This window comes from Pyxicephalus adspersus, chromosome 3, assembly GCF_032062135.1.
Source record: "Pyxicephalus adspersus chromosome 3, UCB_Pads_2.0, whole genome shotgun sequence".
NCBI lineage: Eukaryota > Metazoa > Chordata > Amphibia > Anura > Pyxicephalidae > Pyxicephalus > Pyxicephalus adspersus.
In genome coordinates this window covers 85,874,641-85,895,582 of record NC_092860.1, presented here as the reverse complement: position 1 = coordinate 85,895,582, position 20,942 = coordinate 85,874,641, and the positions used below count along the sequence as shown (strand labels likewise).

Sequence of the window (20,942 nt, the reverse complement as noted above, 5' to 3'; positions counted from 1 at the left end):
AAAAGAAAAGGATCATTGAATTCTGAAATATCATTACAGTTTCCATTCAGGCAAGTACTGAGAAGCATGTTTTCTTTTCACTTACTGCTATGTCAAAATGATCTGCATAGTGCAATGTGCAAAGATAAACAGGAGAACTAAGTATATTTTTACATTTCATATCTATGAAATGACATCACATTTTAATAGCTATATTAAAGACTGGTAGGTAAATCATATGAAATTCAATTTCATATTGTTAGAATGATATTGCCACTTGCAGAAATCGCTGCTTCAATGAGCCTCTGAATACTGACCACTTACCTGCAGTGAGAGGCAGAAATCACCCTGATGATATTAGGCATGTAACATATAGGATGTACAACTGAGTTTACCCTTGAGCTTTGTCCCTATAGGACACACTGGTAATGTTGAGGCCAGTGGACTGAATTGCTAAGCTCAGTGGGGGACAAGAAATCTGATCAAAATGAGGATTCAACTTATTTGAAATTCTGCCCAAAACAGAAATAAAGATAATAGTACTCCACATCACAGATAAGAAAAATGCTGGACATTTCATATATATATATATATAATATAATATAATATTATATATAATATATATATAATATATATATATAATTTTATATATTTATATACATAAATATATTTGATTTTTCTTTTCCAAATACAGACCAGTAAAAACAAAAAAAGAAAAATGATGATGATGCAGCCTCCTATGATGATGATGCATGATGATGATGATGCAGTTCCCTAACCTAATATTTATTTAAAGAGAATTGGCTTGGTTTATTAAAGCTCTAAGACTGGAGAGAATAGGCTTTGGCCCTGATTTATTAAAGCTCTCCAAGGCTGGAGAGAATACACTTTCACCAGTGAAGCTGGGTGATCCAACAAACCTGGGATGGATCTGGTCCAGGATTCAAAGCATTTGCTAGCAAATAGCAAATGACATTGAAGAAATCCATTCCAGGTTTGCTTGATCACCCAGCTTCACTGGTGAAAGTGTATTCTCTCTAGCCTTGGAAAGCTTTACTAAATCAGGCCCTTTAATGGGTATACCTGGAATAGATTTGGTCCAGGATTGAAAATACTTGCTAAGTAATAGGACTTTAAAAAAAAAATTAAGGTTTGCTCGATCACCCAGGTTCTCCCGTGATAGTCTTCTCCGGTCTTAAAGAGCTGTAATAAATTGGGCCCAATATGTCATCCAAAAAAAAATTCAAACATGTAGCAGATAATTCATGATAAAAGAGTATCACAGTGTTCCCCAAGGCAAAAAGCTAATATAGGTGTGGGGATTTGTACCGTTTTCTGCTGACCCGAAATTAGAAATTACGCTATTTGCTTTCAAAAGTTTAAAAAAAAGTTTATCAGGCTTAGCCAGGAGATAACACAGAATCTAGATTATTGCCTTTGCATCAAATTCCTCTGGATATCTAACTTAAAACACATACAGCTATGTTGAATAATTCTTTGCTGGTCTCAGATACAGACACACATCATACACTTCTATAGGTTTCTAAGAATGCATCAGAAATATAAATAAAAGATGCTTAGACCTCTGCTTTTCCATTGTTAACTCATAACTAAAAGACTGGTTGCACACAGTACACCGTTGTTCAATAAAAGTTTATTGATTGCAGAGACAAAGACAAAGCCCTGGACCTTCCCCTTCTGATGCATTTTACATGGCAAACTTAATAATACAGACCTAATTAAACTTGTTATTGGATGAAATGCATCAGCAGCTTCCAGACTTTACTGTCTGTCTAAATACCAATAAATTATTGGTGTGCAGACTATCATTACTTTTGGATTTACAGTGAGGAGCACGGACAAACTCTCATCTGGTACCTGCACTAGATTTACTGGAAACCAGAGCCACTAAAAAGGCTTAGGAGCAATGAAATTCTGCTTTACTGTATTTTCATTACTGATTAGAAATTCAGTTGTATCAGAAAAAATTGGTGACTGCCGTGCCCTGATTACTCCTCAAAAAGCTAGCTGTCTAGTTGAACTTTGATTCACAAACCTGGCAAATGAAATCAAAAAGATGTGAAAAGTTAGGAAGGGTGTGGATTTCTTGTTCTGTACCAGTCCACACTCAGAAGGTCAGTAATGCAGCCTAGTGGATGGGTTTCATACTGTTTCCAATAAACTATACTTTATGGGAAATTCCTATTTTCCCTTTAGGTTACAAATAGCCTCTACGAATGTCTATAAAATGGGCAGTGGAATAGCCCAACTGCCACAACTTTGCACATGGGATATAGTGCAAGGGAGTTTCTAAATAAACCCCTTGAAGTTTGTGCATAGTACATCAGCAAAGACCTTGTTAAGAAAATGATCAGCAAGCACAGCAATTGACTGCAGGTTCAAAGCCAATAATGCACATTCACTGGTTATATATATGCTGTGCACTGCAGCACTGTAAATAAATCCTTTAATGTGTGCCCAGCTAAACCATTTTTCTTTGTTTTTTAACCAGTTTATTTATTGCTACATGCACCCCACCATGGGGTTTGTCCTAAGAAGAAATCTTTCCAAAGTAAACAAAACTATCATCCCAGAGGGCTGTCCCCAAAACAGGTTTCTTGGAGGATTTTTGTTTATCTATTGCTCTGATGACAATTCAAAATGTTGAATTTCTTTTGACAATCTTAGTGACAATGGTCACCAGGACAATTAAAGGGGTCCCCAGAAGGGACAACACTAAAAATATGAAAAAAACATCCAAGCCTTACTTTATCCAAAACAAAATAAAAAAAGTCTGCCTTTAGATACTCTTTAATGTATCCCTAAAGTTACAATTTCTGTCTTTCTTCTAAAAATGCCATTAGCCTTTTTGGCTCTATTTTGACCTTCATATGGGTCTGTGGTTCCAGGTATTAAAATCAAAGAATGCACATGATCGCCAAGAAAGTAGAATGTTCAGCAACAGTAGTGTCTAAGAGGTTTCCTTTAAGATTTCTTGCTATCATGTAAGTAATAGAAAAGGCTATTTAGTTTTGTTCGGCATTACAAAGCATTCCCTTTTCCTCTCAGAAAACAATACACTGAACTTCCTTAACATCTATATTTGATGACAGAGTTTCTTCCCTTCATTTTCTGCCAAACATCATTTTGTTTCAGGGGGAAAAATGGCTCACATTGTTTCAACCTCGCTCTCTCCTTCAAATAGAACAGTTAGAGATTTCATTACAGTTAAATGGGCGTTTGATTTAGGCTGTAATAAAATATTTTGTCAGTAGAAATGTCTGAGCCATAGAGTCCAAATTGCTGGCTATTGTAGCTCCTATTCACAAAGTATGGATCATCATTTTTGTATATTAATAAGAAATATTCATAGAATGAAAGTTACAATACATTGTGAAGACAGAATATGTTCAATGCCATCTTCATGGCAGAGAAGTAAAAATGTTTTGTGCTACCTGTAAAAAATGTAATTTCAAAACAAGTTATATTTCATAAATGAAAGAACATAACTGCAGTGAAGTGAGGTTATTAAGATTCACTGAGGAATTTTGTAACCCTATAAATACATGGAAATGCAGAGCTTATATATGAAGGTCACTGCAATGATATCCTTAATACAGCTAAAGGCTTCTGTATGGCAGTCAAAACAAGTTCAGCACCTAGAAGCTATGTGATACACAAGTCTCACAAAGTTACCAAAAATGATTTACTTCATTTGAATGAGCCTAAATCCTCATTTATTTTTGTCTCATATGTACCCCACCCAGTCATTGCAGATTTACCATAAATTAAGTGTTGCAGCATTTTTTTAATGTGAGGACACAGTTCTACAGTTTACTGAAGTAGATAAATAATTCTTTATAACTCAAAACTCTCACACTTCTACATTAACAGGCACTGCCAAAACACGCAATGATGGCACCTCTAAGAAAAATGTACTCTGATTGATGGACACAGTCTGACAGATGCTGATCCATAGGGATATCTACTTTTGACAATTTTTGCAAAAATGTTTACAAAGTGAATAGAGGTTTAATGGTCAGTAAGCTTAAAATAAAAGTCTGTAGAGTTAAAATAAAAAGTGTGGACTATCTGTACACTTCAAAGGGGGATGCAGTAGGATGATATGAACCACTTACTACTGTACACTTAAACAGACCTATTTGTAACTTGATAAGTTTGCATGAGATGTCAGAATACAAAGCAAAAAACATTTAAGAAGGGTCTACCCTAATATTCAATCTCCTGCAGACACAAGACATTTTCTCGATCACCTAGTAATCACTCTAATATCAAAATGGTAAAATTCTCCCTTCTGTTGTAAAATAACAATTCCAGATTGCATGCAATGCAGTGTAACCATGTGTTACATAGTATTTACTATCTTTTTCACCTGTAGACCAAAGGGAGGAGAGCTTAAGTGATAAAAGACCAAGCATACACTTAACAAGAAAAACAATGGTCACACAAAAAAAAAAATATATATATATGGTTCCTTGGTGAGTATATTATTACATTCAAGTAGCCATGGTCCATAAATCACATTTCCACATATGACTCTAAGTGCAGTAATGTTACTGTCTTGGCTACAGTGAGCTTAAGAGCCATTGAAAAGCAATTAACAGTAACTCCATACGTATACCAAAGCATGCCAGTGCTATAAATTCCCCTTAGGCCAGCATATACATTGGGATCATGCCTAGGATCCCTTTCACACCACCACTGAAGTGCAGCAACAAATGCCTTTCATGCCACAAAGTTGGCTTGATGGAGTGAAATACTTTCTGAAAAGAAAACTCTACACACCCTAGCACAAATAGTTGCAAAAGTGCAACTCAGCATTCATTTTTCCAATGAAATGATTTGTTCTAATCCAAGACTTGTTAACACAGGTATGTTTACCATACCACAAAGCACCACAATGGTATAAATAGGCCCTGATAACCTCTGCTTTGGGCCTAGGGAGAAAAACTGACAAAACAGTACTGTAAAACCAGTAGATGTTTACAGAAGGTAACTTGGTGCTACTGGACCCTGAGAGGAAGAAGAAAAAAGTTCTTTGTTTCTTACAGTAAACAATATTGCCAGAGATTTCTTTTCTTCAAAGAAATGTCCTTGTATCTTCATTTAAATAAACCAAACAGGGTCAGAACTTTCCCCGTCGGCCATTAATATATTTAGACATGACATTCGAACACTCTTTAATGTGTCTTGTGTTTAATGTAAGCAGATTACTATTGTCTTTTCTGCATTTTGTGTCCTTTTTCTGATCTTTTATCCAGAAATATATGAATCCAAATCTGATCCTGGTAAAGAATGTGTTATACTAATGCTTTGTAGAGCAGCTAAACTATGTTTTCTTTTTCTTTGTGTGTTTTATAGAGGACAAAACTTTTTCATCTTCTCACTAGAATTTTAAATTTGGTTTGCTAGCACAAATTCTCCCAGAGCACCTATTTATGCCCAATGATACTCAAAATACAAATAATTTGTTCCCTAAAGCAATACAATGAATACAAAATGTGTGCTGTCATAAAAAGAAATAAATCACTTTGTATTTCATTGCTTGTTCATATTGTCAAGTATCACAGAAGTGTGGCTTTACTAGAAAGTACCATTTGACACAAATCTAATCTTTATGATCCTCAAAATATACTTCACAAGAATGAATGTCGATGCCCACAGCTTTCAATTTGCTGACAAAGAAACCTCACCATTTCTTGGTTTTATTTTCAGCTTGCCATTACTGCCAAGCACATACCTAAGTAAACACTTCCAAAAGGAAGTGTAAACCTGGGAATTGTATCAAAGTGACCTCACTGTCAATAACATCAGAAACAAATGCAATATTTTAAAAAACATAAATCAATATTGTGAGATCAGGTGTCCGTGTGCTCCAATCATGAGGCAGCAGGCTTCCAGTTAAAATTCAATGGTAGCTCCGGCCTGTATCTTAAATTAAGCAATGTCAGCAACAACAAAAACAACAATAAATGGTGGCCAGGCTGAGCTACTACCTGGCTTACTCAAATCTCTGACTGACTAGAGCAAGACATACAGTCACTTTTCATATAATATAGCAAAACTCACATATAGTGCAGTGTTTTTTTCTGTGGAGCTCTATCCCCTCCTAGTATTGGGATCACATTGAACTCCATGCAGCATAATGCTACCTGATTAAATGGCACACCTGTGCTACCTCCACAGGTAAAAACCCTCTCACTATTTTCCCTGGTCAGGCTCCAGGACCCTAACAATCTTCTTTTCATAAACAGAAAAGTCAGACAATATACACACATCTCCTGGAGCAGAGGTTGCCAACGAGAAATTTTTGGGAGTCTGAGGCTCTGGTCGGTGCTCCCCCCAGCGGGGTCAGGAGAAGGACCCAGCCGGGGGGATGCACAGGCCAGACCATATCCCTGGCTCAGGGAAGTGGACGGCCTGTGTTTCACGACAAAACCCGCCCAATCCCCCATCGCAGGCTCAGATCTGCGATGGCAGAGTGGGCGAGGTTATGACATTATAACATCATCATGGGGGAGGTTCCTCCCCTTTGATTGACTACCGGTAATTTTAGTGGTCCGCGGAACCAAAAAGGTTGGTGACCACTGTACTGGAGCATTAAAATATGTAGTACTTTTGTCTGGGTGGTATTAATATCCCATCCAACACATTTCCCACAATGTTTTTAGACATTCAACACAATATCACAACATCTAAAAAATGTGTGCTGGGAAAAGCCAAATCTTTATATTTAGCTTAAAAACTTCAAATTGGAATAAAGATGATCTCACTCAAAACAAGGATATGTTTTTTTAATGGAAAAGGTCTATGAACTTTATATTAGCTCAAGGCCAAATAAACAGGTATGCTGTAAAAATCACCAGTTGACATGTAAAATTGACACTGTTGCCCAGGATTTAAGGTATACAGGTTATGGGTTAATAGGATTGAAAGGTTAAATACCAGTGGAAGGAAGAGGGCTTTAAATTAATCATTCATTTGTACTGTTCATACATCGGCCCTGATTTATTAATGCTCTCTAAGACTGGAGAATATAGATTATCATGGGAGAACCTGGGTGATCCAGCGAACCTGAAATGAATCTCTTTAAAATCATTCGCTATTGCAAAAATTTATATCATCGACCAGATGCATTTCAGGTTTACTAGGTCACCCAGGTTTTCCCATATTAGCCTATATTCACGTGTCTTGAAGAGCTTTAATAAATCAGGCCCCATTTCTCTACTGGAGACATGTCAATTCAAAATCATATCCCCATCCCAAAAACTTCATGGCTGAAGTCATGCTGTTCAGAATAAACTGCTTATCCCAATATATTATAGGGATATACATATATATTCCTTGTTGCCTTGATTCCTCAAGCTTTAGTAGCACTTAAGGTGCGTTTTACCATTTTAGCATGTCCTATGTGCTGCTTGAAGCTTTGTAAAACCTTCAACTTAAAATATAGGTAGATAATGTAGCGCAATGCTATCTATGCATAATACAAGAAGATTCAGAGAATATAGGTCCTTGCAATATACCAGGAAATAGACTCGATAACTATGCCAAACAGTGTCTTTATTTTTCAATAAAATTAAATCTCTGCAAAATTAGCATTTCTTTCTTAGTGAACACACTGTGCTTAGTTAGCATTGCAAAGATGCCGCAGGCTCCTTCCACCTCACATTATAAACCAAATCCACCACCTATCGTGTTCTACCTTAGAAATGAAATCAGCCCAGTTCTTGAACTGAACATCTGTAAAGTTCCATTTTATATCTACAAAATGCAAGTAGCTGACTTAAAAAAAAGTGTAATTGTTCCACCAGTAGATTTTTTTTTACTTATTATCAATGATATAAGAACAATATGAAAAGCAGTGTCACATAACTGCATGTAAAAAATGAATATCTCAAGTTTTTTCAGTTTTTCTCACTTAAAGTAATACCCTTTAGTGTTTTAGGATAGACTGTTGGGTCAAATATATTATTAGAAAAGAATGGTAGGCTAGTAAATAAAACAAACATTGTCCACTAATTAAAAAACAGTTTGCCTGAAAAATTAAACACATTTTGACAATACATGCCAATTGTATAACTTATAATATAATAGCAATAAAAGGATAAGAGTTACAATACAAAAAATTGACAAGTACAATATGCATATAGCAAATTGGTGAAAATTATATTACTCAATATCACTAATTTAATGTGAAGTAATAACAGCATATATATTATATGACACATTCAGACAGACCATACTGAAACAGACTTGAAAGCTGCTATAACTGATCACTCTTTCAGAAAATAGTCCTTCGCTGGTTGCCCTGCTGACCCTCATACTTCAATACTTATAGTGACTTATCTCAAACAGTGACTTCTAACTTTTCCTATCTGTATACAGTACTTGTTTCAGGTTATTTTTCTAGTATTCAAGCATTTTCTGATTTCAGAACATAACAATGACAACCCACTAACCTTCCCACAGAGTTCTACTTTAGATTATTAGTATCAATAAACTTATTCAGGGGGACACTTTCATAAAAATAATTACAATCATATTTTTTCAACTAAATTATTCCCTGTTATGTCCTTCTGTCACAACAAATGAGCTCAGCTAATTAACATTTAGAAGCAGCTTTTTGACATGAGGTCAAGATATACTCAAATGTTACCAGAATGAGTGCCAAATTTATACATCAGTGTCATTCAAATTTCTTCAGGCTGTGTGACTGATAGATTGATAGTTTGTGAATATGAAAATGTATGTTAATTCAGAACTGAAAGACAGGCTTGCATTCAGAAATATTGCAAAAGAGTGTAATACATCAATATTTGTTACTATGGTTCTTTCTGCAATACGATAATGAGTATGCACTATGTAACATGTTCATTCCTAATAAGTATTTTTTACTTGGTGAATAAATATAGCAACCATCAAATTGTAAATTACCTACCTACTCTTCTCATGCAAGATGACCATAATTGTTCCTGATTACATAATATTAGTAGACAACATATGTGATAGGCATAAATTTTAAATATCCTGTTCAGATAGCTGTGTGTTGGACAGTATTGAAGGAAGATTAGGAAAAAAATATGGGAAAAGATTTTAAGCAAAAAATGAGAACTGCTGCCAATAAAAAAAAAAAATCATTGGGTTTTTTGAAAAAAAAATCAACATATGTTGTGTATATCTATTTCCAGTGAATATTTTTTTTCAAGGTTACTGGAATCAGCTATTAAGTAGTATTTGTATTTACTGTATATTTTTATTAACGACTTTGCTTTGAGTCAAACCATACCACTTCTTTGCATTGCTAGAGCAAAGTCTCCACTATATACTATTTTTGTTGCCAGATCACTTTTACAGCCTTTGCTACACACACTTCTATCTACACTTAGACATTCACATAAATGCCAAGGTCATTACTTCCTATTAGACCAACGAGTAACCTCCATTCAATAGTTTGTGCTCCTGTGAACATTTCAGGGATTTGTTTGGCTACAGTCTCTTCACATTTCATCAAACCCAAACACCGTCCAGATGAGCAGAGATGAAAAAGACTGTGTTGAGATCCAAGTGTGACAAATGCGGAAATAAAAGTGTTCTGCGCTGAGTTGTAAATTTTAGTGGACTTCTGTCCCTAAGCATCAGCTTAATAATAGCTTGCCTCTGGAGAAATAGGGTAGCATATATATATTAGACTACCAAGATTCACTGGAGTGCAGATAACCTAATTATTATTAGGTTTAGCTATAAGTAAAGTATAAAGTAAAGTCTAATCCTGTTAAGATATCTAAACCAATCATAATGTAATCCCTATTTAATGTACAGCGCTGAGTAATATGTTGGCACTATATAAATCCTCTATTATTATTATTATTATTATTAATATAATAATAATAAATTAAAATTTTAATTAAAAAGAAGCATTATGCAATCACACCATATTCATATTGATGCAGTCATGACCAGTTTAATATTGTTGTCTACGTTCCTGTTTGAAATTTTACCTTTTGTATTTGTCATAGTGATCAGTGCCGCCAGGACTGAAAGTAATGAATACATATTACATACCAAAGTTTGGAGTCACTGGAAAAAACTCCAGCTGAAAAATTTTCAATAATTTCAATCTATTAAACATATCAAGCAACTGCATCAAGGGAAAGTAATAATAATTAGAACAGGTTGGTTGCTAATGCACTATAGCATATCAAGATATTTTTGTGCTAATTTTAGATTACACAGCCACTGCATGTTGTGCAATTATGCACTTTTTGTTTTTTTAATGCACTTGTTTCATAGAAATAAATTTCCTGCTATCATTTTTGGCCCCCACATAATGCAGAAACAAATCCCTATATAACCAGTCTAAGAATGCAGAAAGATGCATGGATAAAGGCATAAAATACTTTGCACAGTTATGTAGTGTGAAATTGCTTGCACAGGGGCTTCTTGTAAGCAAGAACAGTCACTGCTGCTCTCTCCTTGTGCAGGGGGACAGGTCTTATATCCACCCCCTGTAGTTTTCTGCAGACAGCCTGGAATGAAAGGGCCTGCTGTGTCCTTCCCACAGTGCTGTGCTATGCACAGGCTATATGTAGCACCCTGATAATGTCACTGCTATTACAATGAAATGTTTGGGTTTTGAAAGGCATTTAGTACCCACAAGGTGGATTGATATTATTGGTGGTTATTAAGGAATATATTTTAAATAAAGTTTGTGTGCCTGGGATTCAGCCTAAACCATTAAAATGTTTTTTGTTCAGACCTGAAGTGACACTATGAACACTATCACATTTACTGCATAAGAATAAAGTTTGAATATAAAAGTAACTGACATTCTTTGTGCTCAGTTGCAGCAAATTTAGCAACTACAAATTTGTCAAAACTATAACTCTTAAAACACGACAGCTCGCATAAAAACAACAACTCTCACCCTGAAAGAAAGAAAGCGCTAAGGCTTTTTCATAAATGAAAACAAGTCTTATAAATACAGGAGGAAAGTAGCAATTACCATTTTCTGGTGCTTTCTGGTATAAAAGCGTATAGAAGATATAAGATGACAGATGCAGTGTTTTAGCAGCTACTTTGATCAGCCTTACACATTCCAGAGATGGAGCTAAAATACATGAGTTGTGTGTCTTAAAAGAATGCTGTCAGGATAGAGGTATAGAGACAGAGCTGAGCTCTGCTTTTGGAAATGCTAGGTACATGGCTGTCAAGCTGAACCACTTTCCTTACTGTAAACCACCTACTAGAAGATTTAAGCATATAGGGAATGATGATGTTGCTAATCTACATACATGTTTGAGAACCTTTAAAAAAAGAATTATTTAATACTAAAATAGAAGTCTGCACATAATGTATTTGTCTGCTAGTTTTCTTTTTCATTTTTGTTTGTTTAAATTGACTATTGGTTTAAATTGACAGCCATAATAAATAAAAAAGTCAAAGGTATAGCCCAGATCGACCACTTGGATACGATCATTGATATCCGGAAAACCCTTTCTGTAAGCCCCTCTGCACCCAGAGGGGGACTAAGCCATGCAATGAAGTTCAGCCCCAACTACCACCTCTTACACAATGATACAATGAAGGTGCCTTCACAGGCCAGTGAAATTGCTCTAAATGGACAGGGGGCTGTGGAATTTAGTTCAGTAGATGTGACTTAGTCAATATTTCTCTAGTAAAATCAGAACAGCAGGGGCACAGCAAACAGGGTTTTTGGCTTTAAAGGTCATGGTACAAAGTGACCTTATGGTGCCTGCTCTAAAGCAAAACAATACATTTAAAAAATAAAATAGCTTAGTTATTAGGTTTAGATCTAGATCCTACAAATTTATAATACATGAATCTTTCACCAAAGATGAAGGTCCAATAGAAAGGTTGCAGGTAAACCTAGCATTCAACCTAGGTAAAAAAGAAAATACAAATCTGTATATTGCCAAAAGTATGCAAAAACCCCTCCAAAGGTGTTTTCAGTAAATGTACCATAAGATCAGCATACAAAGGCATTTTAGACAAATGTGTGCATACAACCTTCTGATAAAATTTTGAGGAAGGTCTATTTCCTCTTGCAACATGACTGTGACCCTGTGTACAAAACTGGGTACGTACAGTCATAGTTTGAAGAGTTTTATGTTAAAGAATTTGAAGCTTAATGCAGAATGCACACATTATCATAGACTCCAAAATCTTATGGAAAGCCTTTTCAGAAGACAAAAGTAAATTGGGGATGTGGAGGACATCTGTCTTAAACCGTAATACCAGTTCTTGTCTTAAAAAAAAAATTCAAGATTCAGTCGCTACTGTGGTCCTACTTGGGTTATTGCCTTTAAGTCCTGTATAGTCACCAGGATGGAAGAGGGGAAAATCTTTCCAACATGAACAAAAATGGGAAAAAGTCTCTAACAAAAATATTATAACATCCCTTCTGTACCCAAAAACATTTTTATTATATTTTTTATACTGTCACTGTATATTTTGATATGAAGTTCACTCATGAAGACTTAAGATAAAAGTTACATAAAGGTCCACATTTATTGTATTAAAAATGGTCATTGCGAAATGATACAACTTTTTTGCTTTTCCTATGCTGGGAAATAAATATTCCCTTGTGATTTATCTTGTTCACTTATATCCTGCTCACATCTTAGATGTGTGATAAGACATTTCACACACTGCTTTTAAGTGAGCCATTTACACATCTTTCAGAAGATCTACCAGTCATTGCTTTGATAATGTGCTAGAACAATAGTTTGTTCAGTTACAAAACATTACTGGACTGTCAAACAGCAAAAGAATAAGAAGACAATATGTATGGAATATATTTTTAACTGAAAGTAGATGTAAAATTTAATTGGATGAAAGTGAAGTGGACCTTTAATGAAAAAGGGTGGCAGCATTAAAGGACTTTGGCATCACCCCCAATTGGAGCTGACTAGCAACTTTTTCATTTTTTCAGTTTATTCTTTATCCTGTCCTTTGACTACAATTGAGCTCCTGGCTTTGTACCTCAGCTGGCCCTTATCTAAAGAAGTTTGATTCCTGATTCTGTATTCTATTTTGCAGACTTTCTATTTGTGTCTGACTTTTACTATTCAGCTTAGCTGCCAACACCAGTTTACCAGTGAGCGAATCTAATAGGCACAACGTTGGTGAATTAATAATCAAATACATCCTCACCTGCAGAAGTTATACAGTAGGGAGTGACATCCCAAGCCTTGTGTTTTTTTTTCTATTGTGACAGTTAAAATACTTAATAATAATTTTCATATAACAACCTTTCTATTTTTGTGAAAATTAGATATCACATGCATTCTACTGAAATAACTTACCATAAATAAATGCATCTAAAGTCATCTTTAAGCATCTAAGTCACTTTCCAGAATTCTCATTATTCAGACTGATTAAGTCTAATACGTTAATGGAAAATGGAAAATTAAATATGGTGGATGGCATTACAAAACAAAAAAGTCTTCTCTTAACCGGAGGTTAAGAGCTGTCAAGCTGTTGGTTCCTATCAGAAGGACTGTCTAGTGACTGGCCAGTGCAGTCACATTGGCATGGCTACATTTTTGATTCCCTGCACCTGAAAACAGTACCTGTAAAGGACCCAGATGGCAGACTTTGTTACCGTAATTATATCCTGCTTCACAACGTAGGAAGAAAAAGAAAATAATTCACAAAATTAGTTAGAAGGTGTGGGTGGATTCATAATATTTAACTGCAGGTGAGTATTATTATTGCTTTGTAATTCTTAAATATACATGGTTTGTTTTAATCTTTTTCCTTTTTTGAAAGTTTGTCTAAAGATCCATGGTAACTTTTTTGTAAGAAATTAAAATTGTAAAATTCTTTTGAGGCAGCATTCTACAAATCAATAAAAATGTTATTGACCTTTTCTTTAATATGTGCTTCTCTACTTTTTTTTATTTTGATTGCCTACTGTCTACCAGTTAAGTAACATGTATCATCCCCCAGGGCAAGACATTTATATATATATCAATCTTGGCTATTGCACAGAATTATATATTCATTATATATTACACATGTTGCGTTGTATTATTCAAAAGAGTAAGTCAGTTCACAAATAATCAAAGCTGTCATAATAACATCATGAAATTACCTGTGAATAAGGCTACATTTATATAAGGTTTTAAAGCAGTGATTGTTTTTTTTTTTACATGTTTGTTAACATATGAGGTCAACCCTGAGTAGGTTAATAAAAACAAAATAACAGATAAATAAAAAAAATAGCTAAGGGGAGAAAACAGTTTATTAGGGCTGGTAATGTTTTGCTAACTCCAGGCAATTAGGATCTCTGGTGGCTAAAAAGGGTTTTAAAGGAAATCGGCAATTTAACTTCTTAAAGAGAACCCTTTTATGTAGAGTAAAATTTGTTTATTTTATATATATTTTTTTTAGGTGCCTAGGCAGTTGAGAATGAAAGGGAGCACAAAGCCTCCTGAAATACCCAAGTCAGCCTTTTTGCTTTTTTTTTCATCCTACAACACCCAATCTCATGCCTGGGTTGGGTGACGTAGGATGAAGAACCCAGAAAAAAAGACGAAGATGGGGCTGCCGAGACGACGCAGGACACCCCCGGAATGATCGTACTGCCCTGCGGGATTGAAGGTGTGTTTTTGTTTTTTGTTTTTATTTTTGAGTATTGTTCCTCTTTAACCACACCTGACTCTGCACCTTGGTTCTTGATTGGCCAGGGCCTATATAAAGCAGCAATCACCTGTGACAGAGTTTGCTAGGGGTTCCTTGAGCCATGTACTGTGAGCTGTGGATAGAATAATTTTAGAAGGGGGTTCCTTAAAATATAAAAGTTATTTCAAGGGTTGCCCCATTTTAAAAAGGTCAAGAAAGGCTGGGATAGTGTTTGCTAATATCCAGGGAGTGTGTTTGTTCCTGAGTTTTGCTACCAGCTTGATATAAATTGATGATTCTCCATTGCCACCTGGACCAACCTCTGGCTTGAAATTTATAACTCCCTCAGATTATCCGCTTGGCTGTAAAATTCTAAAAATGTTAGTTCTCTAGCTGTCACGCTTATGGCTTCAGTAGGTTGAGTTATAGGCCTACAAACAGTAGGGTTTTGCAGGGTTTGCAATTTTACTCTCACTCTGTATCTTCTATCCTATATATAGCAAAAAAGCTTGAAACACAAAATAATTGTCCATGGTATCACTGCATTATTCTGATAACTGATGTAATATATGAAAAAATGGAAGGTGATTGTGAAGCTCCAAGCATGACACTACTTTAAACAATGTCAACTCACTAAAAAAATCTTGAAATTCAATTATAGCTAAAAATAAAGCAATGCCATACAGAAGTATAACCTACCTGGTTAGTGCCTTAGGTTATTATCCAGGCATTGTTCTACTCACACTTCTCCACCCCCTTTCCTTAACTAGCTTAACCTGATTATCCTGGAACATGTCATCTTGAGTTTTTGGAACATCCCTGATATAAACAAAATGTCAGCTCTCAGAGCCACTAATCAGATTAAAACCTGCCATAGATGTTTGAATGTGGTTGGTAACTAGGAATCTCAGAATGGTACACATGCACCTGGTACTGTAATGCGTTCCTTTTTTTTCCCTCTGTTTACAGAATTTCAAATAAAAAAGCAACTAAAGTTAAATTTTTAAAAATCCAGGACCGCGCAAGTCATTATTGCAGAAAGAGATAGGTGATGTCCTTTCTGCAGTAATCCCTCCTACCTGCTTGATTACTCCAGCTATCTGACAAAAAATCTAATTTACACATGCACAGCTTCAGATGTAATTTCCAGGATGCCCAGCAATCCCCAGCTTACCTTGCATGTGCCAGGAATAAATTAACTCCTGTGTGGGAGTTACGTCATTCTGGCAAATCAAGATGCCAATCAATAGGAGAAGAAAAAAAAAAATGGCAGCAACTCACAAAGAATGGGGACAAGTAAGTATCATGGATTTAGTTCCATTTTAGGGTAAAAGTGAAGTGAAGTGTATGGATTTAGTTCCAGTTGCAGCTTTACAAGGAGCATCAGTTTACTTAGTGAGACTGACTTACTAAAGGAGTTGAGAATCTTCACTTAATAAATTGAGCTAAGATTTACATCAGATATCTGAAATCTCAATTGTAAATCATTATTGTGTTCACCTGTTACCTGGAATTTCTCTTTAAAGAGTAAGCAACTTTCACTTTTCACTGGGTTACCAGACAATTTTGTACAGGCAACCATATAGCTCAGGGGTATTCTTGTTAGCAAACATAATCTATAACAAGAGCTCTACAGCTATAATTATGTTACATAATTTATCACATTGTAGCTTTCACAAACTGACAACTAAGATCCACAAATGTTTCCTAGTTGTCATCATTGATCACCAGCGTCATTAAATTCACAGTATGGGATTTATTTATTCAAATGAAACCTAACTTGGATCCAACTTCAGAAACGTGTCCTCTATATCTGTCATTACAATGCAATTAAATTAAAATATATCCTTCTGTCTGGATTATTCACTTATTTGTTTATTTGCTTCTCCTGCTATCCAGATGAACACTCATAAAACCAGCTCACTTTTATATTCCGTTTTGTCTATTTAATTTTTCTGTATGTATGTGTTGCATGGTTCAGGTCTACTACATATAATGTATAATGTACAGTGATTTTATGGAACATCCATTTATTCACTCACAGAGATGGCAAGGCTACTAAATAAGTAATGTGCTTTGGTGGCAATGGAATATAATTCCCAATAATATCCAAAGAACTTACGGTTTTATGCAAATACTCAGTTATCGGTGTAATCAATCTAAAAATTATAGCTCTAAAGAGAAAGTTAGCTAGAACTCTTTCATGTACACTCCAGAGCTGCAAGCTCTGCTTTAGCGGCTTACGTTGTTTGTTCTCATCGTTGATATTAAATTCCCAACACCACACACAGGATATTAAATTCTCTTCACCTTCACTGTTTTTTCCATTTATTTTCTATAATTCCATAAGCCAACCCACTGACAGCGAGTGCTATAAATCTCTTAGATAATGAAGTCATTACCTCTTGCAGGATTCTCTTCATTTTGAGCAGTAATGTCTTTACAGATGTACAGTCTTGCATCATCAATCTGAAAGGCAATGATTCCAAGCCGCTGATGTCTTCCTGTGCAAAGGGCCATTCCACAGATGGGCTGGTGGGCACTTGGCAGACACGAGGGCACTTAGTATCCTCTTGATCGTTTTCTCTTGGCAAATGTAGAAAGAGATTTCTAGAAAAAAAAATTGGTATATTTCATTTCGCGATATCTATTGACTTACATTAATATACAAAATATAATTCTTAAAACAGTTTACTTTTGCAATAATAAGTTTATCCTTATTAAATATTATACTTCATTTTCAGACATTTTCTAATATTTGCATTGTACAATCACATCGCCTCATAATTATTTGATTTCTACATTTTGGCTAATGTTCTCAGTAGCAAAAAAAAAGGGAAGTATCCACAATAGTGTACACACAGCAAAATATAAATTGGCATGGGCTTTAGTTTTCCCTTACTTTACCCTATACCTAAACAAATAGTTTTTGCTATTCATACACTTTAACCACTTTAGCTCCAACATCTCTATGCCCCTCATGGACTAGAAAAATGTTTAGTTTCTGCTATGGACCTTTTTCTTTGGCAATAACGCCGTCATAACAGAATCAAGCGATATAGGCATGTTTGTTAATGGCACGCAATGCATTCTTTTATTTATATTGTTTTGCATAAAGTTTTAAAAAATGAAATTATTTTTTTGGAACTTAGCTCTTTGGAAAGCGACACTTAAAAAAGGTAATGAAGAAACATCCCACCCACCAGTTCTTTTAGTATGAAAGGACTTCTGTCTACATGATACAACCTTGGTTGAGGCTTGTGATTAGGCACTGTAAGGAGTCAGACTAAGGGGACTGTGATGGTATTTTTACTCTTGTATAGACTTATATTTACACAAACTATGGAGAAGTTAGCAAACAAATTAGCTTTACAACCAGTGTGTGACTATTAACTGTTAAAAACAGAAATGCCAGTATAAGAAGGAAGAATTCTGTGTGTATTTGGCCTCAACAATTAAGCTACTTCCAATAAAAGAATACTGACTATTTTGCACTCCATCATTTTTCAAAGTGAAACTGTCAACAACAATGCAACAATAACACATGTATACTGGCAATACAAGATTCTAAAAGTAATGCTAGAAATCATAGGCTTTTATTGGTATCTGGTGTCAAACAATAAATCATTTCAATAAAGCAGAAGGTAGATTACAGAACAGAAGAAAGAAGAGTATCAGTGGTTATTCTATGTTTTCCAATCCAAGAGTTGTTGATAGCACTGGCAGAATGCTGCACAGACTGTTATGGTTTACGCACTATAAATTTGTCAGCCATTGATATGCAGAGTCAAGCAGAGAATTTGGCTGGAGGTTTAGGTCAAAGGCTCCTACAGTAAACAATTTGCATAAATGTTATTGCGGCTTGACAGCGGGCTTTTTTTATGTAAAAAAGCTGGGCTGGAATGACATTTTACTCAGTGAACAAGACAAGAGAAGACACATGGCTATTAATGGACCACAAGTGTGTCTGCATGGCACTACGGAGCAATTTTTAAAAAAAAAAAAAAGTTAATGCATATGGAAGAACATAATTTGTTGACGACAGAAAGCTTTCATATAAAAAAAGATAATGTAGTGCCTGCTGATATTGAAACACATATTTGGATTGTAAGGGAATCATTTTTATAAATGTACAAAGCAATTATTTTAGGATCTGCAACAAAGGAGGTTTTTGTGGTCAATTAGTTTTTTTGGCCAATCAATGTGTGTTTAAACCATTACATAAATTTACATAGTTAATTGTAGAAAGCCATAAAGTAGGGTAGTGTGCTTATTTATTGCTAAAATAATTTGAATATTTTGATCATTTTATTATAATATTTTAATAATTTTTTAAAAACTGGGAATCTGGGATTCCCTCAAATATTCCCTAGTGGGAATCAATAACTTGAAACGCATAGATCTGAAAGAATCCCACCAGGTCCATGTGTTTCAAGAGCAGTTATTGAATCCCTGCTGCATCAAATGAGCCCCTTTTGTATTAAAAACCCGTTTATATCTAATTATATAATACAATAAAAAAACATTATATTCATAACTAAAGCTAAACTTTTAGCATGTTTTATCAGTTGTGGCTCAACCTAAATATATTAAAAATTCAGTAGCCTCTAAAATTTTTAGTTTAGAGACTGGAGTCACCTGTGATAGGTATACCTGACTGATGGTATGGCCAAAATATTAAAACATTGGAATGCAATGTTAACTGGCGGGTGCTCAACTAACAGCAGAAGCAAATATGAGACAAAGACAAATTTTCTCATAACCATACATATTCTATTTTTCAGTAAAACCATCATAAAATTTACATATTTACAGAATTAAGAATTGTAATACAGTTACAAAGAGAGTGTTGGAAATGTCCACACGGAACTCGGATCTACACTTGTTCCCATACAGCAATTTCTTTTTAACACTAGATGCCACCATTCTTCTGGATCCCAAAGTGTTTCACTGTGGTGATTGGGTGGTCAATAAAGATGTAAGTTCTGCATTCTTATGGGATTTACAACATCCTCAGCACCTGGCTCTAGTATTTGAAGATGCAAGGAATAAACTGAGACTATATCCTGCACTATGCTAGAAGGCAGACCAAATTTAAAAAAAATGCTTTGTATGTAAAACTGTGCACTCCTAATACTTAAGAAATTGTCGGCCCAGTGGTTTTATATCACTGGTTTACAAAAGCAGCTAATCTGACTATACAGTAATCTCTGTTGCAATTAAAAAGAATAAAATGGAAGTACGTGCTTGTCCAAACTTTCAGTGGCACTGGTATTTTGAGATATACCGACACTAAATTTCTTTGTTTGGCAACCTTTAATCTCTTATGCTGACCCTCACTTGCAGCTCCAGGAATCTTTATGTATAGGCCAATCTCTGTTCCCCTAGAATGTATTGAAAAAAAAAGACTAGGTAAAAATCCCCTCCCCCTCCCCACCATGTTTTTTCTCTTCTCTCCTTATTCTCTACTCTTTTTTTAAAAACCCAATCTGTCTCTACCCTTTGAGCCTGGTTTGGTAAAGCTCTCCAAGGCTGGAAAAAATACACTTTTATCAGCAAAGCTGGGTGATCAAGCAAACCTGGAATGGATCTAGTCCAGGATTGAAAACATTTGCTAACAAATAGCCAATTACTTTTAGGAAATCCATTCCAGGTTTGCAGGATGAAACTGTTACCCCTCCAGCCTTGGATAGCTTTAATTAATCAGGCCCCTTATCTTTCTTTCAATATAAATACATCTGACATAAAACTATATATATATATATATATATATATATATATATTGCATAGGGTCCATTTGTTTTGCTCTTAATTATTTATTTTAGTCATCAGGTAAGTCGTTCAGATCCATATGCCCTGCTAACATTTTTTAATCATCTCCACGGAAAACCAAATATTAGACTATATGTGGACAAGGATTGTGGAACAATTGTGGAACAACTATGGATTCACTTTAGTAATGTTTGCAAATGCTCTTCCTCCTGTGTGAAGTCTCAAATATTGTTTCTTTTTCTGGAAGAGAATACTGTTCTCTATGTTTTTACATCAATACTTATGAATAAATGAAATTCAAAATGGCAATATGGTATATGGGATAATACTGGAAAAAAGTAGAAGACGGAAGCTTTAGCTACTTTGGATGTGATCAGGATTAGAAAAGAAACATTTCAATGTTTCAGTTTTATAGCAAGCTAATAGCAAACAGTAGGTTTATGTTCGTGTATAATATTAAAGTACACCATAACGAGTGTGACTTCTGCTTCTGAAAATGTTAATTACAGTCTAGTAAGAAA

General features: G+C 35.0%; 1 protein-coding gene across 1 annotated transcript in view; it reads right to left on the bottom strand.

Moving 5' to 3' along the window:
- The window catches only part of CCSER1 (coiled-coil serine rich protein 1), a 463,885-nt gene that overhangs the window by 144,033 nt on the left and 298,910 nt on the right, over positions 1–20,942 (bottom strand). The window contains exon 6 of the mRNA XM_072405567.1: positions 17,052–17,259. Within this exon, the coding sequence (XP_072261668.1) occupies positions 17,052–17,259 (208 nt within the window). The remainder of the gene's footprint in view (positions 1–17,051; positions 17,260–20,942) is intronic.